The sequence below is a fragment of the Falco rusticolus genome, chromosome 2, assembly GCF_015220075.1.
Source record: "Falco rusticolus isolate bFalRus1 chromosome 2, bFalRus1.pri, whole genome shotgun sequence".
NCBI lineage: Eukaryota > Metazoa > Chordata > Aves > Falconiformes > Falconidae > Falco > Falco rusticolus.
In genome coordinates, this window is record NC_051188.1 from 5,023,248 (window position 1) to 5,047,822 (window position 24,575).

Genomic DNA, 24,575 nt, shown 5'->3' on the forward strand with positions numbered 1-24,575 from the left:
TCTCTCTTTTGTGCTCCCTGCTCTCTTGTCCTGCCTGCACCCTGACAGATCGTGTTAGCAAAGGAGAAATTGGTATTTGCAGAGTGTAGAGGGCATGGTATTGCATTAAACAGATTCAGGTTCTAGGGCCAAAGCTGGCATTATGAAAATCACTGGAAGGGAGATGAGGCTGCACTAAAGTCTCCAAGAACTTAAATTAGAGATGTTTGTGCTTTCTCTGATAAAATTAAGCAGCTGGTCTCTGACCTGTAGATGACAGGAGCTTGCCTAGTCCATTATCACTTGTGCTGGCATTTTACACAGTCAGACTTCAACAAAATACCTTCCTGAGTGTGTTTCAGCCACTCATACTTTGTATTTATAATGGTTTCTTTCATCCCAGCTTTCAAAGCCTTCACAAACACTTGTGTATTTAGTTTCACATCAGTTCTTTGGGTATTATTAGACCCAATTTAACACTGAATAAAATGAAATGTGTGACTCCAGAGCATCTAGTAAGTCAGCTTCACAGCTTGGATGAGACAGTGGGAGTCCTGACTACTAGGCTGTTATTCTAACCACTAAACCACATTCCCTTCTTTTGCCTTACGTCTTCTGGGAATCATCCATCAAATAACTTTCCTGCATTTCCTTTTATTGCTTCCCAGGTAATGTTTATTGCTTTGAAAGTAACTAATCGTTTGTTGGGCTGTGCTCAAATGCAATTAAAAGAATATTCCACACCCCCGCCCTCTTAAAATGCAGAGCAACTCTGAGATTCCTAATCATCTGAGTTTTATAACTCTGTTTTATTACTTTCCAAATATACAATACTCATAAAAAAGGTAATTGGGTCTTTACAATAATGCCATTTCCTAATGTTCACCAATGAGGGGAAATTATCATCATGTAGCAGAATATTATGTTTTAATTGTTTTGCTCTCTTATCCCATGTCAAAAGTTTTGAGGGCAAATGCTAGGTAAAAGTACTAAGCCATCACTACTGAACAAAATGGTCGTCAGGGGTGATGATAATTCTGTTAAGCAGGGAGCATCAGTGGTGAAGAGAGGGACATAAAAATATAGAGACTGGATAGCTTGAAATAGTAGAGAAAAAATATGAAATAGGAAGTTTTCAGATTGAAGCCATTGCATAGGAAAACTGAGAGCCACGTTTTTGCCTCAGTTCTTAAACTACACAGTGCATGGCCAGGCAGCTCTGCCCGATGGAGGCACATTAAAATCCCTCTCTTTGCTCAGTCCTGGAGGAGGTCAAAAGTGGCTTTGACAGCCACCAGGCACAAGGAGAAACACACTGCAGCAGGGGTGGTAGGCTGGGTCCAGGAGTCAAATGGTGTAAGAAGCAGAATAGCAATGTGATTACTGAAAAAAAAAAATTAAAAAAAAAATTGGTGTCAGGCTTTATACTCAATTACTCTTATTTTTCAGAGAAGCTGAAAGTAAGATTGAGCCTGCAAGGGCCCAAGCTGAGGCCATTTTAAGAAATATTAAGTCCTAATGAAGCCCCTGTTGCAATTCCCCATGAGCAAGGTGGGGACAACAACCATGGAATCACAGAATGGTTTGGACTGGAAGGGACCTTCAAGATCACCTTGTTCCAAGCCCCTGCCATGGGCAGGGACACCTTCCAGTAGACCAGGCTGCTCCAGCCTGGCCCTGGTAATCTCTTTCTCCAAAAGCTTTGTAGTTCCTTTAGGATGAGGATTTTCTTAACATGAAATGAGCAATGCTTTGCCCAGCAGGGCTCTCACTTCTCATTGAATGGCTCAAATTTGCAGCCAGGCAAAAATACATAAACCAAAAGGATAACAATACTTGGGTGGGTGGATTTCAAGCTACTTTCAAATTCTCCTTGCTCCTATATTCCCATGCTGAATGCAGAGACATCCTTTCTGTCTGGGATAGCTTGCAATTAAAAAAGCCCTCTGCTCTCCTGTACAGGAAGAAAGCCTTCCAATACAGCTCGCCTTTGATCCGTTCCCACTGCTGTGGCTCACAGCCCTGTGTACCCTGTGTATTAAAACAGGGGCTACTGGTATGAAGAAGTGACCTGTCTGACACAGCTTTCCCTGGCACATTGTACAGGACGCTGCAGGCGTTGGATGTCGAAGAAAGGAAAGAGCGATGTGGGATTAAGGGGGATGTTCAAGGTCACCAACTCCATCCCTCAAATGTGAGAAGCATCGCCCCATACGAGCCTGCTCACAACTGTCTTAAAAGTAGTTATTTTCTTGTCTAATTAAACTGGGAAGGAATACCAAAACTCATTCTCTAAACAGAAAATTTCTAGTTTCCTGTCTAATTCTATTTTTGGTCTATTTGTAGTCATCCATTCTCGTGCCCATATCATCTTTTACCTTAAAGACCTCTGCTCCTTCCATGGTGTTTACCTGGCTGATGTATTTAGAGTCTACAATCACATCCTTCCCCTGCCTTCCTCCTCCAGTCCTTGCTGTGACAGATGAAACCCAGCCAGGCTTGGGAGTAACCCCAGGTTACCCTGTGCCATAGCCATCCAAATTGCCATTTTTTTTTGCAAAGGTTTCAGTTTAAACTTTTCTTTCTTGGACATGTTCATCAGAATACAAAGCGGAGGGGAGGGAGAAAAAAAGGCTAGAGTTAGTATTGCCGTGAGGGAAATGAAAGTCCAGAGAGGAAAAGAGATTTGTGCACGTTGGCACAAGAAGTGGCTGAAGCAAGAGGAGAATCTGAGTCCCCTGACACCAAGCCCCGCTGCTGTTAAACACTTCTATTCATGGCATACCTCCATCATAGCAAAGGGTTATTAAGGTGTGAGACACTTGGATCTCAAAAACAGCTTTTCACCCTGTGATCTTCTAAGTCTCATCCAATTTGCTCATGAAATGGAAATCTAGCAGGAAGTGTTTGATGGCTGTGCATATTAATATGCGCTAAAACAAGAGCTTTCATTATGATCTTCAGTGCTTGTTTTTCCCTTTTGCCACTGAGGTAGTGTGAAGGTTACAGTTAAGGTCAACTGCAGTCCATGTTTATTGGTTTATTCCCAGATTTTGAGTTATTGATATTGAGCTTGTCCAGGAAATCAGTGCAGTGCAACATAAGGCTAATCGATAGCCTGCTGCTCTTTTTGCATATTAAAAAGATAACCTTATAGAGTAAAATAAATTCTTTAAAGATAGTCTTTCCACTACCAATTCATAGCTTTACAAACTCCTGGGCAACTGTTTTCATTTATTTCTACACTCTCTTTTCCCTAAAGCTGTCTTTAATGGTCAAAGCAGATTTTGTCCTTTCCTCTTCCCCCCTCCCCCCCGCTATTTCTCCTGAATATGAAACAAATGCCCACTGCACAGATAAGTCAGATAGCTTTCCCTCTTGGATTTGTTCCATGCATATTGCCAGAATGTCTTCCAGCTCGCTGGGTCCCAAGCATGGAAACATCATGTGCTCATGGTATCAGCAGGGCCGTGACCTCTGGCTAAATGCTGCTTCCCATCTTGCTGGAGGTCTCCGTTACCTGCCCTTTGCTTAAGGTTCACCTCAGCCTGGTATGTCACTGTTCTTGTTTTTCTGAACACCCACAAATTCACCAAGACTTTGCTTTTTATGCTCCTACTTGCCCGTATTGCTCCCTGTGCGTGTGTTTGGTTGCTGTGCAGCTCGCCTCCTTTTCCTGTCCTAATGTTGTTATAGGATATTGGTGTTTGCTAAGAAATGAAAGATGATATTTAAAAGGATGCTAGTACTAGGTTGACTGCTGTTGAATTTCAGTGTCGCTGGTACAAATATAGAATTGTATTACTTTCATGGTAACGGTCTCCCCAAAGGATTCTCCTCTTGCCTCTGATGCTCAGTCCCTGGTCAGTTCAGATCTGATTGCTCATCTGTTAGATGTAATAATAGTATCGTGCTGTAGCTCTACGGTGCCTTTCATCTGATGTGTTTTACAGAGTCTGGGCAGCTGTTGTAGAGGAGCAGGTGGGAAACTGAGCACTGAGGTTCTTTCTAAAGTAATTTCAGTTGACATATATTTAGTGAACCCATCCTGCTGATAAAAGGTACAGTGTGTATTATATACGTGGATATATACACACAGCTAGTTAAAATGACAGCGCTGGCACCAGTGGCCAGCTGGGACAGATCTCTCTCCATGGCACCTTTCTTCATCAGCCCCCCCCCTGCCCCACAGCTGGTTGCCAGCCCCCGAGGTGCGCCCACCATCGCTGCGGTTTCAGGGCATGATTTTTGTCGTCCTGTGATGACTGAGGGCATCTGTCTAGACACAGCTTGGGAATTTGGCTGTGTTTTATGATGTTGCCATTTCTCTGCCTGCTTTGATGTACTGTCAGTGAACCAAGACCAAGCCATGAGCAAAAGGATCCTGTTTGCCCAGAAATAAGTCATAAATGTGATGACTGCAATAGCCACATTACTGGAAATGTAAAAGAAGATGGCAACTGGAGCAAACAGCTTATCTGCCAAAGACCTATGCTTTTGGAGGGTAGGAAGTTGTCTCAGAGAAGCATTTAGAGGCATGAGATGTATCTGCTTTGCTTAGCACAGCTGAGCTTGGGACACCTCTGAGTACTGGGACAACACACACACACACACACGATAGAGCACAGTGTCCTCCCAGGTTATTTATGTGATCTCTTCAAAGCTGGGCAATGGTTGTGACTGTTATTCTGCTCAACCGCTCTGGTCGCACCAGAGTCATCTCATGGGCACTGGGTGCCCCAGCTCTCACTAGCTGAAGACCAAAGCCCCAGGGAGATCTTCGTTTTTCTTAAACCCCAAAAAGAAAGTTGATGTGCTAAGAGACAAATCCTGAAGCCGTATAGTAAGAAGGGGAATTCAAGTGAAATTGCAACAACTGTGACTAACTATGGTAGGAAGAAGGTTGGTGATTTTCAGTGCTGAGGTTGTACCGGCGCAGTCCCTGGTATAGACACAATGGTCTCCGTGGACTATGATTTCCCCTTTCCTTATAGGTGTGGGCTATATTTGACCGGTTTGTGATCCATTAGCAGGAACCAATTCTTGGAGAGCCATTGCCTGTTATGATTTTGCAGTAGTGAGGCTGTGAGTGGCTGAGATGTGCGGGCCGGAGGAAAAGAGCTAAAGGAGGCGAGAACGGCAGTGACCTCGTCAGGCACAGAATGGCAAATTTGTGCTTTCTAAAACTACTGCCTTGCCCTTCCCACAACAGTAACCTGCACTGCAACTTCAGATTTGCTTGTAAATGTCTCCTCAGTCACACGCAAACCCACTTGATTCAAACACAGCAACACACTAAATTTGAAGTATCAGAAGCATATGCAGGATGGCACTCGGAACTGCATGACAGGCCAGCTGCAAACACTGACCGTTGTCTGTCGTGCCTCTCAAGTAATGCCTGTCCTCAACACCTTCCCACAGTTCCCTCTGTATCCCCAGAAATCACAGACAATTTCTTTTACCGTTTCTTTAAAAATCTAGAGCGAGGCTCAGTTTTATGGCAGCGGTAAAAAACAAAAGCTTTGCCCCCTGTAACTCTAAAGCCACTCACACCTGACGATGTGGCAGCACGGGCACCAGGATTCGAGTTATTTTACAGTAGTGCTGCTCTTACTCCAGCTTGACTACTCCCAGTTGAAATACAGTTTTTCAGTGAAGACAGATGCTAAGAGCGAAAGACCCTTCTGTTGTGTGTGGGGGGGTGACCAGCATGACTATACATTCATGGAAACAGATGGAACAGTTTATACTACAGTACTCATGCATATTTGGTTTGTATTTGAATGAAGACTAACAGATGCAATGTGCTATTTTATTTTTTAGGAAATATATGATTAGATATGGTTAATTTGCAGAGGGTAATGAGCTACATGCCCTTATTAAAAAGTCATATATTTATGTACATTTCTAGCAGAAACATCTTTCTCTTGAAAAAGGAAGGTCTGTTAAAAACAGAAAAGTTGACCTCTTTGGATTTGCCTGTTGTATACCTGCTCCTCCTTTTCAGCCATTGCGTGCTGATGTTTATTAAGAAATCCAGACAGGGGAATATTGAAGACTGAATTGTGATCCTCCAGAAATTTGACCTCTGCAGCGGCTTAGATTTTTTTCATATGTATATATCTAAATCATTTTTTTTGTTTTGGAGAACATCTCCAGGAAAACTGCATTTCATTCTCACCATGTTGACAAGCATCTTCAGCATCTTAAACTAGACTGACCCTGATATTTCAATCATCATATAATGAGACACTAGGTGAAATATTACTAGCTAGACACCTTTAAGGCTGTCACTTACTTGGGTCTTAAGCAACTAACACGGCACTTTTATTTTCATTAACATCTACTTTGGGCTACTTTTTCTTTTACATCTGTGAAAAAGACAGCTGCTGTATGGATGCTTTTCCCCTGTATTTAATAAATTAGATTCACCATCTCCCCAAACCAGAAAACTTTTTTTTTTTTTTCCCAGGCTCATAAATTCAGTGGACTAACCACGTTAGAGGTACACACTGTCATTTCTTGAGTGTTTCAGAGGGCTGGACTCAGTAGTGCCAGATCAATTCCTATTTACTGAGGATCTCAATAGCATTTTGGGTAAACTCAGAGGACGGGGTGTCGGAGCCCTGGGCTTGAGTCCTAGTCTTGCCAATGAAAGAGCGTGCCACATCAAATATATAGAATTATCAGGGCTGGAAATGCATCCCAGCAAACCACCTTGGCTTGCAGCTGCCCATGCACACACACACACACACACACACACTTTGCAGGCTTGCACACTGCCATTTTGCAGCATTTTCGTGAGGTTTACTCCTCTTAACTTTTAGTAACAGGTAATTACTGCTCTAGGATGTGGATGCCTGGAATGTTGAGGATGGTAGCCAGTTGGTTCCATGCTAACTATATGTTGCTGATGAGAAAGGCTCCTTAGCACAAAACACCTGAGTCAGCCTTCCCATTAAAGCCCTGTGAGATATTCAACATCCATGCAGAGCAGATGAAATCAAAGCCTCCTTCAAAGCAGTGGCTGACAGTGCCACGTAACTGTGTTTTCCTGTCCTGGTGGGATGAAAAGCTGAGCAGACTCCGCTGATGAGTTCAGTCCGGTGGAAGTGCGAGTTCCTCCCAGCGCCTGGCCCCGGCTGCAGCCATTCTGCTCCGCTGTGCCGAAAGCAACGCTCGCACCAATGCATTGAGCAGGAGCGACATGGCCTTTTTTTTGTGGTGTGCATTATCACTTTGGTCTATCTCAAATAAATCATACCGGCTCACGCTGTTGTCTCCTTCAACCCACTTTTTTGGGTAAAACTTCCATCAGCCAAGCCTACATGCACTGAATTTGCGCAATGGGTAGTTTACCAGGAGAAAAGGGAAAAAAGAAAAAAAAAAAAAAAAGCACAAAACTTGGCTTTTATATGAGAGATAGCTTCCTTTGTAAGATTGGGAAAGGAGGAAGGATTGTGATAAATATCATTACTGGCAAGTAATTTTTCCCTTCCTGATGCAGCTCTGCAGTCAGTTTGTTATCTGCCTGCCTGAAAGATCTTTTCAAGATGTTTCTAGTCCCCAAGGAAGTGAAAGACTAACAGAGTCTTCCCAATGATAATAAAAGGGGGATGTCATGGGGGAGATGTCTTTCTTGTTCCTCTAACAGTTGACAAAGCACTTTCCCCCCTCTTCCCAGCACTACTGTAAGCAGTTCGGAAGGGAAATGAGTTTGCTGCAGATATTTTTGTTCTCTAGCTAGAGAAACAAATGCGTTCACTGAATATAGCTCTGCCAAGAAAATAAGAACATGGGCAGGACTTTGAATGGAGTCACTGATGGGAACGAAGGAGAGGAACAGTTTGCTGTCTGAATTGCTCATCAGGAAGAAATAAAGGTGAAGAAAGGGAGGGAGGAAATAGAGTTGTTTGAGTAAGGGTACTGAATGCAAAATCCAAGTGGAAGAAAATAAATACTTTCAGTAAATGCTGAGAAGGAGCTGGATGAGTCTGAGTCATGCAAGAGATCCCTTCCCAATTCCCCCACCCCACCCCCACCCCAAAAGCTGTGTCAAACAGATGCTGCAACAACCCACCTTGGAAACCTTTCATGCAATTGCTACAGGAAAAATGACCCTTGGGCATGGTGACGCCTTCAACAGGTGGACGAAGCCAAGATCTTCTGTTCTCTCTCTTGCCCAAATGGGTTGGGATCAAAATGGTTTCATGGCGTGTCATTATGAAGAGAATTACTGACTGCTTCCCAACTCCCTGCAGGGCTGCACAGGACGTCGACAAATCCTAACTCCTGGTCTTCCCGTACCAGCCTTCCTAGAACAGTGATATTTTGGAAATACTCCCTGCTAGTGACCTTCTTAATTTCCCATAATAACTAACATTCTTAATAATATTAGAAAACAGAGTCGCTAACCAGTTTTCAGACAGTATTTTTATAAGTGGAAGGTGCGTCTGCATACTTCAGAAAACATGCAAGTAAAGAATCTATTAATTTTTAATTATTTTTTTTTTTCATCCTATTCTGGAATCTTTTTCATAGGCTTATCTATACTTGGAAATTTACCCATATAATTATTCCTGAAAAATTATCTGGAAATATTAGTTTTGAAGTAAATTTCTACGTGGAATCAGAATTATCAGACAGATGCTTGTACCAAAGGAAATGATGATGAAATAATTATTTTGTAACAACCATATCAGTAAATTTCCAGTTGGAAAGGAGCTTGTACACACAGGAAGGAAGCAAACCCTATTGTCTCCCTCCTTCCTTACAGCCCTTGTTTTACAGCCGAATAAGCAGTAATGAGGCTGTAGATCTATGTCTTCTTCTTAGAATCCAAAAGGCTTTACAGAGTCTGTTGGATGAATTTCAACACCCTGTTCAAGTCCAAGGAGGAAATAAGCTTTTCCAGAAATTCACCAATCTTCCTTTTTCTTCTTTAAGTCTGGCTGTAGCTCAAAGGAACCTTATGGACCATCTGTCCCTCCTATCCTCTCAACCCCCACATGCCACCATCGATAAGACATCAATCTGGGAGGCAGCTCTGGGAGATATTTTTTTAGTAGTTTCTCCAGGAAAGCATCCGAGTGATTCCTCTGCAGACTCTGCTCTCTGTGTCTGCTGGGGAAAAGGGGTATTGACCTCTCCCCACCTCTACCATGGTCTGGACATTCTTCTCTTGAAGGACACAATTGTATTTGCAAGAACTTTAGACAAAGCCAAGAATGAATTAGCCAAATCCAATTCAGGGAGGACAGTGATAAACAGGGAATAGCTCATGAGAGCATTAAAGATCTGGAAAACATTACTTACAGTGAGACACTCCAGAAGAAAAGAGCTAAAAGAAGTTTAAGGACTCCGTTCATCACTGTCTATGGGGACATGACTCTATTGGGGTACTCCTTAGGGGCAATAATAGATGCTGGGGTCTAGGGTGTCTTTAGGAACACTTCCTGAATATTGTCTCTCACTTTTTGTGCTCATGTGGGACCAACCATAATCTGATGCTGAGAATGCAAACCTCACATGCCATGGACAGAGTTAAAAATAAAATGATCAGGGGCTGCGTTTGCTTCAGGGTCCAGACTTCCCAAAAGTTTCCTAAGAAAGCCTCTGCTCTGAGGTGGTAAAATATCTCCCTAGAAAAAAACACTAATCCCTTCTCAAATACACCTTTGGAAAACAAATTTTTTCCATAGTCGTGCAGCTTACAGAAAGAAGCTAGTCTGAACTCCGTTATATCACAGCTGCTTTCACCCGGTTGTCCTGTCCATTTTGTTTACCTCCCAGCAAAATATCCAGGCTTGAGTCGAAAGACACTAAGAGCATCTCATAGAGGTGCTGCTGGGAGGCTGCTTCCCCTCACCCCGTGATTCTTTACAGACCCAAGACCCCCAGCCTGTCATCCTGCTGCATTCAATAGCTTCCCACACTGTACAGCTGTAGATCATGGCATCCGCCCACACTGCACTGTGCCTTTTTATGCCCTGTCCTTACAGCTTTTTTTTTTTTTTTTTGGCATTGTTTTACTACTTTGTCTAATTTTAATGTCCATGTGCATTACCAGCCATGAGCTTAAGTTTCCCACTAGATAGATAACCACTAAACTATTGAAAAGCACCATACTGAGTTCCAATACCTGCGGCTCCAATACCTACCCTTTTGGCCCCAGAAACTGTCTATCCAATGGTCAATGTAGCAATACCTTCAATATTTATTGTTCTTCCCCGCACCCCACCCCCTCCCCACCCTCCTTTTTTTTTCTTCTAGGTTTTGACCAGATAAGGACTTGGTTCATCCATTTACACTAAAGGGGTAGGACTGTCCCCGGATGTTTCACCAGGCTCTGCTTTAATTCACACAAATCCCGAGGTCTAACAGGAGCAGAAAGAGGGTTCGTAATCCAAAATTTGTATGGGAACCAGCCTGTTTGCAACCGGCTCACGTGAAAGAAGGTACCCCTCCACAAACACACGTGATCCCCACCAGAAAGAGTTATGAAAATATCCCGTTCAGCCTTAGTAGGACCCATGGAGTTTTTGTGAGTTGGTCTCTGCTTTCTGCTTTCTCCATTCACAGCTCCAACAGAAGAAAAATGACCAAAGAAAGCAAATTTATCATGATTTGAGAGCAAACAGCATAGCAGTGGAAGGGTTCCTATGCAGACACACTGGACAAAGACTCTCCTCAGGGGGAACCACACTTGGTGGACAGTGGTTCATCCTGCTGCTGTGTATCCCAAGTCTGGTTTAGGCATAATTTACAAATACATATATATATCTATATTCTGTTTGCATAGATATCCATGTCAACCTTTATCTAGATGCCTGAGCCAATGCTATGCAGAACTCAGTGCTTTGCAAATGCGTAGGTAACCCTGTCCTCACCTACCAGGCTTCTAACATGCTTAAAGACTGAAGCCCGATTTGCCTGAAAAGACCTGTTTTTTCCGTAGATCCATCAGGTGGCATTCCACTCAGCCCTTTCCATATTCTTATTTGCAGACTGATCCCATGCCAAGTCTTCTACTCTCCTGACGCCAGGGTAAGTGTGCAATGACCAAGGTCATCACCTTCCTTGTCCCGAGAAGTGGCCCAAGATGAACACTCCTTCAACCCCAGCACTCATTTTGTGGCAGTCGCCCAACACGTGATGGGTCAGACCATCAGTCTGGGAAATAGGTTTCTTTAAGGAAAGCTGAAGAATGCATCCACCCAACAGCACGTGTGCTGCCTTTACCTGCCATGTCTCCCAGAGGGAACAGGTAGTATTAAATGCCAAGGAGAAGCAGAACCATCTATGGGAAAAGTTTGCTTTGTGGAGCATTAATAAAACTAATGGGGTATGTTTATGTAGCACCTTTCATTCCAAATGATCAAGTGCCTTGCTAGCCTTAATCATTTCACCCATCACTGAACTACAGACACCTCTGGGGTGGAACATTAACAGCTGCTCGGCAGAGCACAGCAGCAAAACAGAGCAATTTAATGGAGGAGAAACACCCCATCCAATTGCAGGTGCAAAGGGAATTTTGTTAAGTGGAATGTAATTATCCAGAGCGGTGGTACCTAGGAGAGAGGGAGACATTTCCTTTCATACTCTAATACGGGGCTACAGATGTTTTTCCAGCCCCCATGTTACAGGGGAATCATCATCACAGCCTGGCTCTGGGGGTGCAGTTGAATCTCAATTTAATTTCCACCTCAAAGCTCCCGAAACAAAAAGCACCTTGGAGGTTTGTTGTGGGTTTCCAAATTCCCAGTCTTTCCACGGAGGATTGCCATTTGCCTATTTCAAATGCCTAAACCAAACTGGAACCAAAGAAAGAACATGGCTGGGGATGGAGGCTCAGCATGTCCATGTCCCTCACCAGCAGCACGAGGCTCTGTCGCCTCTCAGATCTGCAGATTATATAAGAGGGAGAAATCATTGTCCCCAAACTATTCATGGCTTTATTTAAATTGTAATCATGGTTTAAACAGCAAGCAGAGAATCTTGATTTAAATAATCAGTTTTAATCTTGTTTTACATGTGTGCTTTTCAGTTATTTTCTTTTAAAACTCGTTGATTCTCACTGATTGGTATAATTTTCTGCTTCTTTATGCTAAATCAAAGAATACCCTATATCTATACATATTTATTTCAGCAATTATGTAGTTTATTTTATGCATTTATTCAGATTCCTACTTTTTACATTTTTTATGAAGAGAAAATGGTGAACAACAGATTTCTTATTCAGTAGATGATTGCAGGATTTTTATTTTTTTTTTTTTTGTTTTGTTTTTCATGTATTTGGAATTCATGTCAAGCTGCATTTAAATGGAAACTGGAATTCAGTCATAATTTCAGCCCCCTCCTCCCAAACCGAGTGTAATAAAAGTACTTGAACCTGCTGGAGATACGAGAAGAAAATAAGTCTTGCACAGAAAATGAGTTGGCGTTAGCAAAGGCAGTGCTAGCTGTCCGCTGGAGAACTGGAACAGAGGTGCCTTTCCAAGGGAGCCCGGCAGCTCTGCTCTCTCACTGGCAATGCCGCCTGAAAGAGCTCCCAGGGTTTTTGTTACGCCACACTCAGGTATTAGCCCATCTTTGACCCAGATGAGGAAGATTTTCTGTTGGATGGGATTTCTGCTGCTCTACCCTGAGTCGAACAGGTCCCTCTATGTGGGGCAGCAGCGGTCCCACGGGAGCTGTGAAACCAGAGCGCTGACACCCCGTCCTTGAGGGAAGGCTTTCAATCACACGCTTTTGGGGTGTAAATCAGAGCTGGGCTTTGTGAGCGGTTGCATCGTCATGACTGCAGGGATGGAGAACCCCTGCAAGGGCGTGGGAATGGGTACCCAGGGTGGGAACCTCTTAAACCAGTGGTCTCTCCAGATGTGTCCTGAAGGTTGCCCTAATGCATCTTGCCTCTGTTTTTATCCATGCAGCTTTTCCCCTCTCCTTTTCAACTGCGGGTGGATTTCTCACTTCTGAACATGCTCATTGATCCACTTGAATGACTTGCTGTGAAAAACCCCTCCCTTTCCAGCTGCAGAAGCAGCAGTTGCTGTCAGGAACTGAGCTGGCACCTCCACAGACCCGCTTTAGGTTCTTGCCCAGAAACGCAGCCAATTCACCACTTTGACTTGCCTTAAGACTTTGACGTAGTTGCTTGGAAATGTTCTAAAAATTAGTTACTAATTTTTAACAGGTTATTCTGACTTTAAACCTTAGTTGAGTCTGACATAGTTTCTCATTTTGTTTAAACTGTTCATCCATTAAAAGAAGAAACGTGTATTTAACTTAAACTAAGTTAAAGAAGAAGAAGAAAAAAAAAACAACCCTCCAAACAACATTTCTATCTCCCCCACTACAGAGCAACCAAACCAGGGCAGAAATCAAAGCACATGTCTCTGAACCCAGCAGAAAGCTGTCATCATGATGAAGTGGCTCGTTGCTGAGTTTGCCACCACTGAAGTTGGTTGTGGAGGCCCTGTGGCACGTGGGGCGTGTGTGTGTGTGTGTGATTAAATACAGCAGCGAGAAGAGGCTGTGCTGGCTACCAGTTTGTGCTGCTTGGCACGAAAGGGTCTTCCCTACGGAGAGAATTGCAAGGGGAAAAGACAGCTGCCACCTGGGTGCTGTGGCGAGGGAGGTGGCACATTTCGGTGCCTTTCACACTGTTTTCAGCACGTGCCTTGGGCACCCGGCACCGTCAGAGGACCTGGGAAGCTCTTGTGACCTTCAGGAGAGCTTTTTGTATAGTGGCTCGTGCTGCACACTTTGACGCTCTCCATCTCACACTTGTTCAACCCATGGCTTGTAAATAAATGTAGCAATAGCAACAACAAAAAGCAGGGTCTTTTTCACTCCCTAAGGTATTCAGTGTCTGGTCAAGGGGATACCTAATGCAATATTTTAAACACTTCAGTGCTGAAAATTCACTTAATATATTAATGGATAGAACTGGAACAAGGTTGCTTTATTTGCTGCTATCCATATGTTTCATTACAAAATATTTGGGTTTGTAACTTAAAAGGTGGTGGACAAAAAGAAAAGAAAGAAGATCCTGAGACAAAGAAAGAAAGAGAAATGAAGTGATGCAGCCAAGGTTAAGTGCTGTCTGTAACAGAGGCGGGGATTAAATCTCTGGAGCTGCAGGCCAGTGCCCACCCAAAAGCAGCCCTTTTCTGAGTCCCGTAACATGTCTGCTCCCCAAGTGTCTTTGTATAATTTAGTCACATGTGGCAAAGAATTATTTTTGATCAGGCCATAACAAAATTAAGTTTGTAACATGCTTAATGTGTGTGAGCACCAGATAGGAATTATTATTTTCTCTTTATACATGTTTCAAAACGATACGTGCCAGGATTGACAAAACAAAACAACCTGCCTTAGATTGTACGATTCAAGTTTTTAGGGGCAGTTCAAAGAAACACAGAAAACTTTGCAGAATTAGGGCAGTGCTGCATTTTCAGTCACTGCCCTGAATTGAATAAAATGGCATTTTTGCTGGAAGTTAATCAAAAGCCTCTGAGAAATAAAGCAATGAGATTTTAATGAACAAATTCTCATGGCAGGAGCTGTGCTTTCCTTTATTTGGAGCTCAGTGCACACCTCTGGGCATGGATAAAACAAAAATAACATGCTCTTTCCTCTCACTTTGTTCTGCTAATGGGTGGAGAGGCATCTTCATGGAAAAAAGCAGGTACCTCAAGGGGCATTTGAGGAGACCAGACCAGATGTGGACTAACATTTAGTGTGCTGGAACTAGAAGTAGATGCAGTGGTCCAAATGGGAGTTCAGAAAACCAGACGTGAGCATCTGGAAATGCCAGATGGGGGAGAAAGCCTGGTATACCTTCCCCCTGTGCAAGGAATAGTGCTGTACCTCTCTGAAAGGCTGGGATGGGGTATCGATATGTCCTGCCCCTTGCAGCTTGGTGTGACCCCTACACATTCAGGACGAATGGCACACAATGACACACAATGACACACAAATCCCACCCCAAAACCAGGCTGGAAGCAAAGTATTGCTATCAAAAGAGCAATAGGTCTTGTGCTGCTGATTCCTGTACTTCATATATATAAAATATATGCTGTATTATACATATAAAACATATATAATGTATTTTATATTTATATATATATAGCTGTATTCCCCCTAGGGTGTTTCACACCGAACAAAGTTGTTTATGGCACTTGGAAATAGTATTAAAAAATGCACAGATTTACATCCAGAATACTTGGCAGCTTGACAGCAATATTAATAAATGTAATTACTTTTGTTACCAAAAAAAATTATAAAAATCTCCATGACAAGGCAGTTTAAAGTGGCAAAGGAAAGGATAAAAATTCACGGTGTAATTGAAAAGAACAGTAAAATCTTACCTGTTAATGTTGTTTCTACAAGTTTTCTCCCCCAATATCAGGGCTATTCATGAGTTTCTAGACTTTGGGCCTTTTTTTCTTGCTTAATGGCTTCGCCATCATCACAATAACAATAACAATGTGAAACCTACATACTAACCTATATTGAACTGCAGCTCATTACAGCAGAATAATGTTACGAAGGGTTTTAATGTCAGCATCCTTTCAGACAGATTACAGTAATACAGAAAATGCATTCTCTATGGGACATACCATATGGGAATAAAAATAATACTAAAAGGAAATGCAAAGGCTTCTTTTCCTCTAGAGGCAAAGAGAACAGTGATGAGATAGATTAGCCTTAGAAATCAGTAGGAATTCTTTCACCGTGGAACAAAATCAAGATACTGATCACCGACGCAGCAAGTGGAGTATTAAACTCAGATTAATCCTGTGTACTTTCACCTCCTAAACTGGGAGCGCGGATGCTGCTGGCTCCCTCTGTGGTCCCTGGGGTGAACTAGGTGCTACCAAAGGGACGATCAGCCCCGGTGTGGGTTAAACCCTGCCTGAGAGACGGTGGCATCCTCACTTGAAAGGCTGCTCTACACCCGGCGGACAGGGCAACAGTGGAGGGAGATTAAGGGTCTGTTGGCCTAAACCCTAAAACCTAAAAACTAAATCTATTTACTGTCCCATCAAGGCAAAAGTTTCTCTGAAGTTGTTGTGAAGAAGTGAGGTGGTGGTTCACCTTTTCACTTTCAAGAAGAGTCTCAGGGCTAATACCAAAAAAGGATGAAAAAGGTAAGAGGACAGAAAATATGAGGAATCCATCATCAAGAATGTCAGTGGCCGGAAAGTTAGATCACAAGTAAGGGAGATGTAACAGCCTTCAAGGGAGCCATTTTTCAGTGGAGAATGTAGCATTTGGGATGGTCATGCAGCTAAAGTCTCCTTTTTAGGACTAATATTCTTTATAGGAATATTGCTATCTTTATGGTTGGAGAGCCTGAAGGTACGTTCCTTCCCCTGACCTTCACATTTCAAGTGATCACCAAGTCTCTGAATATCTCTATAAGGCAGCTTCACTACATGGCAATATCCCGGCAATCCCCACGTACTGTTAAAGGGGGAATTCCTCACAAATCTTACCTGGAAAGGAGCGGTGTAAGCATTTTGAGGAGCTGAAACAAGGAAGGGGTTTAGTGAAAATTCCCTCCTGGATCTGCTACTCATTTTTTTAGTTCTTCACAAACTTCCGCAATTGATGATGGATCTATAGTGGTAAGGGTTCTGGCTAATTTTCATTTCAAGCTGAAACATCTTGTTAATATTAAGGTTCCAACTGAAAGGAGGCAAGTGAAAGATGACAGCCAGCAGATGCCTGGTCTTGACCGGGTAATTCTAATTTATTCTTGTCTTCCCCTACTCAAAAGGCATACAGGAAAAGTATAGCTCATAGCACATTCCTCTTTTTATTTATTTTGAAGAAACATTTTTTAAAGAAAATCTCCTTTCTGAGTTCTCCAGAGTCTGAGTATCACATTTTTCCTACATGGTTTGCACAAGAAGCATGTCTGAAGCACACAGTCATTTACTGGAAGTACTTTATAATGCACTATTCAATTCAAAGGGGGTAGTGGTGGTGGTGGTGAAATAAGATGGTGTTGCTGCAACCAGGGTAACAATATTAACAATAGAGTGTATGAAGTCTGAAAGGAAATTACTCAGCAAAACATGGTAATAAAGCGAAAAGTCACCATGGATTATCAGCTGGGGTATTAACAAACAATTTGTAATGCTAAGACTACACAGTAATTCTGGCACTGCTAATTGCACTGATACACTGAATTGTCTTTTGGCCCAATGATTTGGGTCAACATGATCTGGGAAACTGGAAGGTCAGTGTAAAGAAGACTGAGTGAAAATCGTTCCTCTGCAGAGGGTCAGAGCTATTTAGGAGAACCTTGCAAGGCCCCTGGTAGCAAGTACGGACAACGTTAGGAGATGAGCTCTTGACAACCAAAGAGAAAAAGAAAAACACACAGAAATAGTTGCTGTTTGCCTAGAGCTCCCCAGCTATTGTAAAACAGCTCTGAAGAGAAAATATTTGCAAAAAGCTGATGAAATTCTGGAGCATGTGGCTCGATCATCAGGACAGCTTCCTGATTTAATAAGAAGCCAAAATGGAATCAAGAAATCTAGTGATGAACAGCATGTTGAGATGTTTAACAGAGAGTACTGGGGTTTATACCGCTCTGGCATGCTGACTATTTAGCAAAAACAAATAGTTACAACCATACACCTAAGACTTGGTGTAACACTACTGATGGCAATGGGAGTCTTCAAAGGCTTCAGTGAAGTCTGTATCATGCTACTGAAGAAGTGAAAGCATTAGTTAGATTTTTTAACTACCCAGGAGAAATTAAATTATATAATTTCTTTGGTGTTCCCTGTTTGAAAGACTTGTCTTTAATTATTTCCTGCTGTAATGCACCCCTGTGTTTCTAAATGTCTCCTATAAGCATTCAATTCTATCGAGTCCTAATTTCCTATGCAGTTTCTTAAGCACTCTTTCCAGCAGCAGTAATGGCTTACGCAGTGTGGAAGCAGAAAGTGTGGTGGTTACTGCAAGAAATGCTCTTTAAATCATGTATTATGTCAATTAAAATGGCTAAGAGTTGGGTCTGTGACGGTAGAGCAGGCAGAGATATCATGTCAGCTTTCCAGCTCCTGATTGCTAGCATGCTTCAGTTTTACAAAAGCCTATGAGAATTTTCCAGAAAAGTGATTTATTTGAAGGGAAAGCAGAAGTTGACCATACCATATCCCCTACCTTGATGGTCAGGTTGGTAAGGCTTGGAGAGCAAGTTTGGATATGGGGCTGATTGTTTGCCTGACAGTTTTAAAGCTCATTTAAATGCATCCCAGAACAGTAGTGACTGAAAGAAAAATTATTCCTCTCTGTAGGATGTGGGTCCGGCACAGTAGAATGAATCGGTGCTCTTAATCTTGTCACCAGTGAGTAAGTGTCTGTATCGCTATAGTCACCATGCCACTTTGGCACTGGCTGGTGATTTCAGAGGTGAAACCAAGGACAAATGAACCCCGAGATTAAACTGCTCTTCCTAAATAGAGGTGACCAGGAGCTGTGTGGGGATGATGGTACCTCCATCCAGTTCATTTTTAATAGAAGATTTGGCTCCAGCAGTGGTATTCTCACTTCCTTTGGGCACACAAAATGCATGCAGAGTTGGTTGCAGGGTGACATGTTTCCTACATATTTTTGAATTGTGAAGATGGAAAGAAGCGGCACAGCACAATTTGACAGCAATGGTCCTGCAGGCTGAATTTTGGCTTCCAGGGTGGTTAGGTCTGGAATTTTAGTTCATGTCTACTAATCTCTCAGTCCGCTAGATAAGAAAATGCCACCCTTCTGCTGCAAGAATTTCTTTGCACAATATATCACAATCGAGCATCCCCAACTTGGTTGAACTGTTTGGAGACATCTGACATTACTCATCCCGCCTGTGAGATCCTTCTGGCCACTTGACACTGCCCACATTCTTCCTGAGAGGAGATTATGACAGAGGGGAAACATCAGCTCCACTCTGCACATGTACACAGCATTAATCACTGCTGGCTTGTCCTGCTAATGAAGAAAACTGCTTCCCCCCCTCCTGCTCCTTCCCATGTTTAACCAACTACGTGCCTCGGTGGATATTAACGCTAAATCCAGATTAAAACTAAAGTGAATCTTTAGTCTGCCACAGCTCCTTTGGAATCGCTGAAAGCCAAACTGTACTTGTGGGTTGGTTTGTTTGGGGTTGGTTTTTTGGGTTTTTTTTTCAGAAAAGGGCTGCAACTCCACTTGCACAAAGACAAATTTTAAAAAAGCAGTTGGCCCAGGTCTAAAACAGTCCTGCAGCGACTCTGCTGGGTAAACCAGTAAACGCATTACCACACTGAAGGCAGAAAAAAAAGCGGTTTGTGTTTTTCTTGTGGGAAGGGATTCTATATGGGAATATCTACATGTCCTGCCCACCTCTCGTGTTCGGATCTATCTGGGACCTACCAGCATGATTCGTAATGGTTTGAGCTGATATCCCTTGTAGACCCGACGGAAATATTCAGCACCTGGTTCATGGGTGCTTACACACACTGTCTGTCTCTACGACTGTAAGGAGTGCCCTAGGCAGTACGAAAGCCTGAGTGAGGTGCTCAAAGCCCAGTCCTGCATGGCCCTGAAGCCAAAGAAAGCATAGCAATGCTACAAGCTATTGAAACTGGAGGAAGAGAGAGGATCAAGAGGCCAGCAGATACTGCCACTCTGACCGAGGCAGCATCCCATCTAGACCATTCTCAGTTTGTCTAGTTTACACTTTAAAACCTTTAGCACCAGAGTTCCTCAGGCGCCTCTGATTGTCTCCTCCACTGCCCTACTGCCTACAAACTCTTTATGAGAAGAGGAGGATCTAGGTGGCTTTGCTCAGCTAATAGAAGAGTTGGCTAAAGGGAGATCAGCCGCTGTCTTTTAGGCATGGATGATAGGCAGAAGATGGTCAAACTGCTCTTGGCAATGCTTAGTGGCTGGACGACAGGCAACGGACATGAGTTGCGGCAGTGGAAATTCTGACTTGCTCTTAGAGTTGTTCAGAGCAAACGTGGTCAGCACCAGAACCAGGACGCAGCGGTTGTGGCCTCTCCATCCTGGGAGACAAAGTGTAACTGAACAAGGCCCTGAGCAACCCGATCTGACCCCAGAGTTAGCAGGAGACTGGACCAGAGACCTTCAGTGGTGCCTTCCGACATAAACTGTTCTGTGGTACTGTAGTTTTATGATGACTTCTTTATGTTTAGGAGTATTTTGCTTTTGGTATGTGACAGAATTGCCACAAAATAAGTCAAATTCTGGAAGAGTATTACCTTGTTCTCCTTCACTGAGCTCTTCTCTATATGAACAGTTTCTGGCATGGTATAAAGACTGTTCAGGGTTACCTAAGGTAACACCAGTGAACTCCAGGCTCGGTTCCAAATGACCACTTCAGGAACTTCTTTTCCTTGAATCAGTCTTGCTGAGAAACAGTGCAAATTACTATAGGAAAGAGGTTCTCCTAACCTTATTGCTAGGCTTCCAGGAACCTAACTCCTCCCTGTGCATGGGTCTGAACTGCTAATAGGAGCTTACTATTTCAGCTTAGCCTTGATGGCCACACTGCGGAACAACCCTTGAGCTGTATGAAGTGCCTGCTACATTAGCAGCACTTGTGATTGCAAACAGTGATTGCACTATTCTCAGAGAAGGGGCAATAACCTGAGCTGTCCCCTCTTGTCCCTTCACTCCGCCAAGTGACCATCCAGGTCAGAGCGAAAAGCACTGCCCAGCGGAGGGGGAGCCTTCGGGGGGGTGCAGTGTCTGAGCTCAGGGCAATGCCAGTTACAGCTCAAGCTAACTCTTCAGCAAAAACAAACTCTAAACCTAGCAGAAATATTCAACCTCCTGGAAAGCCTGGGAACAGTTTAGATGGCTTTTCATGCCAGCTGCCTGTGCAAGTGATTTATGGACTGTAATATGCCACAGAACCAGAGCACATCATCGATTTCCTTAAAGACAGAGGTGTGGATTGTGACTGTGCTTACTGAGCAGTGGGGCTGTTCCTTCATGGCATCACCACTCCCGAAATAAAAGCAGACCTGCTTTTTGGGGGAGCCAGACCTTTCATTTTTGATGGACACAATAAATGTCTCGGTATAATCGTGCTTCAACAGCTTTGGATTTACAAACATCAGAAGTAAATTCTGATTATTTATTTTGGGTAAATAATGAACAGCATAAAAATTGTTGATGTTAACTTTCATTGGAAAAGTTGGTTTAATGGGCCCCATAAAATCTTCTCTTGATGGCAGGTTCATAAAGCTCCATATTGACTTCAGCTAGAGGCTATAACTTCTATCAATACTGTCAACAATTAATATTGACTAATAAAGGTATCCTGTAAACCGAATCCTAGCATTATGTTACTTTATGCTGCCATTAGCAAAATCCCACGTCTTCTTGAAAACATTTCTCTCATGAATCTAGGATTTCTCAAAATAGCCTGTGCGATAGCTAGCAGCGGAGGGCCCTGAGTAACACTGCTTGTGTGCAGAGGGAGGAAGCACACAACCACCTCTGTGTCTCCTAGACAAAGCTTCTGAGATGCTCTCAGGCTTCATTTGCTCCAACAGCAGGCTTCAGGCTGTGAGCGGTTTGTGTGCAAAAGTTTCTCACACCTTTATCTGTGCCGAGTAATTACAAAACCAAACTGTCCAAATGTTGTGTACATTTAAGATTTTTCCTTAGTTCTTCTTCTCTTCCTCCCTTGCAACCTTTGTTTGGGTAAGTTGATACCACCATTTCAACTGCAGCCCCTTTATTGAAATGCTATGCATTTTTCTCAGCTCTGGACCAGTTTTTCTGACCTGAACCAGGCTGATGTCTCTGACATCTTCCCAGGGAAGTCTGAGCATCAGATGAAGCTCCTCAACAGCACAGTTTGGATCCTAATATTTTCTCTCAAGCTCCACCACCTCTTTTTTGTCAATATGAACAATGCACACTGGACACCACCACTCTCTAGATGTTATTTATGCTACACAGACTTTGTATTTTTGAGCCTGATATAGCCTCTCTTATTTAAAACACTCACACCTAAGACTGCAGATGCTTATGGCTCAAAGAAACTCCTTCTACATTTGTACAGCACTAAAAAAACCCTGCAGCTACATTCTCCACCTTTCTGTCTTCCCTTTTCTAATTGCTATGAAATGATGGTTCAACAAATGGTTAGTGTGCCATTAAATCTAAGGGAAGAGGAATTGAAGGTTATCTCAGTCCTGACATGAGTACTGCTGCTTCTGTTATTACTCTCAGTAAAGCTTTTCAAGACATGTGCTGTTAGTTCCTAATGTGTTGTCGCTAATATAATTTCGTTTGTAAGTGATCTGTAGGTACAAAGTTGCATTTGCACATGTAGAGATAGCATTATGTAAACCAGTGGAAAAGACTCCAGCAGCTAATGTAATTCTTCTCTCTTAAGGGGGAAGAAAAAAAAGAAGAAAAAAAGACTAAAATTCTGTACTTCGCTTTTCTTAGTAGGTATGGAAAGAAAAATGCATGGGATAGGATCGCAGCTGCTCATATACCACCATGGAAAGCACAAGAGAGGGCTTTGCATACAGAAGACTGGGATGGAAGTTCAAGGTGTTAGCTTTTGGTTGTTTCCTAGCGATTTCTTGGGAGTGTGCAAAACACTAATTGACCCTGATGATCCCTCTGATTTTTCGTCAAAGCACAAGGCTTGGAATGAAAACAATATAATCTGGCACTGCGTGTCTGCCCGGCCTGACCGGTGCAACCCTGTAAGATACTACACTAAGAAACTTAAAAAAAATATAGTAAAGATAATTTTAAAAGGTTCTTCTGTACATCCTTTAAATAGAAGGCCATTTATCTTTGAACTTTTCCTAATATATCATTATCTCTGAGCAGAAACTTAATAAGCTTCTATTGTAATTTTGTTGGAGTTAAACATAAAATCATGTGGGTGGTGTATGTCTCACCATGTCATGGCTTCCCAAAGAAAAGTTATCATCATTTGTCACTATAATACTATGGCAAAATGCGTAAAGAGAACAAGCAATACAGTCATTTCACATCAGCTTTCTGTGCTGAGCTCGAGTGCCCGATGACTTGTACGCAGCGGCTATATTAAGAAGCAGGCTGTTCTGTAATTGAATTAAAGGTGCAAAGGCATGTAGGGCTGTGTGAACTCCTGGGTCAAGCTGCAATTGAATCAAAATCCTCTCTCCTTCCTACACTGCTTGCAGAACTGCTGACCAAAAGGTTCACAGACCTACAGAATGCATGCAGGAGTCCCCACAGCTGGGGACGCAAAGTTACAGAGATAAAAAATCTGTGACCTTCAGCTTTTATTTCGCACAAAGAAAAAGGCTTCTAAAAATATTTCACCATCGTTTTCCTTCAGAGAGCAGTCAGCCAATTTACATAAATGAAATGGCTCCTGTCAAGGAACCAGCAAGGAAAAGAAGGAAATTATCTGCCCTGAAAATCTGTAGCAAAGATAAGAGCAGAATCGGCCAGGGGAGGGGAGATTTAAATGCTTTTTGTCTGAAAGGTCACTACAAAAAGCAGAGAGAGTATTACAGCCACTTAATGATCTCTGTCGCTGTGATAAATACGTAGGAGCTTCTCCAGCAGTTTATTAACAAACACTCTGTAGGACAGTACAAAAGGCCATGACATGGGGCTATTAGAAGAGTGTTTTCACTGAGTCTGAAAAAAAAAAACCCCAAAACCCAACACAAAACCTAAGGAGGATTAAGGCAGAGTGGTAAGAAGGGGCATTCCTGGTAAAGCTTGAGGCTGACATCGCATGCGCCGTCGCCACTTACCTGTTTCAGTGTTCTCGTGCTCCGTGTCAGTGAGGGTGAGGTTGGAGTTGGCCCGGCTTGACAAGCAGGAGCTGCGTCCAGACTTGGTGTTGCGTCCCCAGAGCCTCACGGGGTGCTCAGGTGACAGGACCACATCTGCCTCCGTGTCGGCATCCGAGCCGGCGCTGATGGAGTAGCCACAGTGAGGCAGCCCGATATCAGTCCGGTACAAAGTCCCATGCGTGGGTGTCACATCTTCAAGACCCAGCTCTCGCAAAGAGAAGTTGGCTCCTGGGAGAAAACACAGCAGCCTGGTTACTTTTTAATAGGGGACCGTTTCATGTAGCAGAAGGCAATGGCAGAGCTGTTCATCCTCTGTTTCCGTGTGGGGCGCAGCAGCTCCTGACCCCTATCATACCAAAGATTCCCCTTTTTCGTGGTCTTGCTTAGTGTGAAGCCAAGTGACCATGCCAAGACCAAAAAGCATCTGTATTCCTGCTTCTGGAACCTGACGGAAACTCAGGGTATGTTCAATGAAATCATCAGATGTGAAAGCAAAGACGGTGGAATTCTTTAGGAGAGGCAGAATGTAATCTCCTTGGGAGAAAAGTAGAATGAAGCATGAGATGATCAAAAGTCCTACCATACACCTGGCCACTCCACTACAATAGGAAATGTGAGTGAGTTCTGCTCATTGAAATCCCTGAAATTACATACTGGGGTTCTGAATTATCTTTGGCGGTCCCGATTTCCCCTTGCTGACCACTCACAGGTTGACTCAGTTCAGCTATTCATTCTGATACAGTCATG

At 43.1% G+C, this 24,575-nt stretch overlaps 1 protein-coding gene across 6 annotated transcripts in view; it reads right to left on the reverse strand.

Annotated features, from left to right (window-relative positions):
* The window catches only part of TENM4 (teneurin transmembrane protein 4), a 358,119-nt gene that overhangs the window by 329,669 nt on the left and 3,875 nt on the right, over positions 1 to 24,575 (reverse strand). For all 6 annotated transcript variants that reach the window (XM_037377895.1, XM_037377897.1, XM_037377893.1 and 3 more), the window contains exon 2: positions 23,787 to 24,056. In XM_037377895.1, the coding sequence (XP_037233792.1) occupies positions 23,787 to 24,056 (270 nt within the window). The remainder of the gene's footprint in view (positions 1 to 23,786; positions 24,057 to 24,575) is intronic.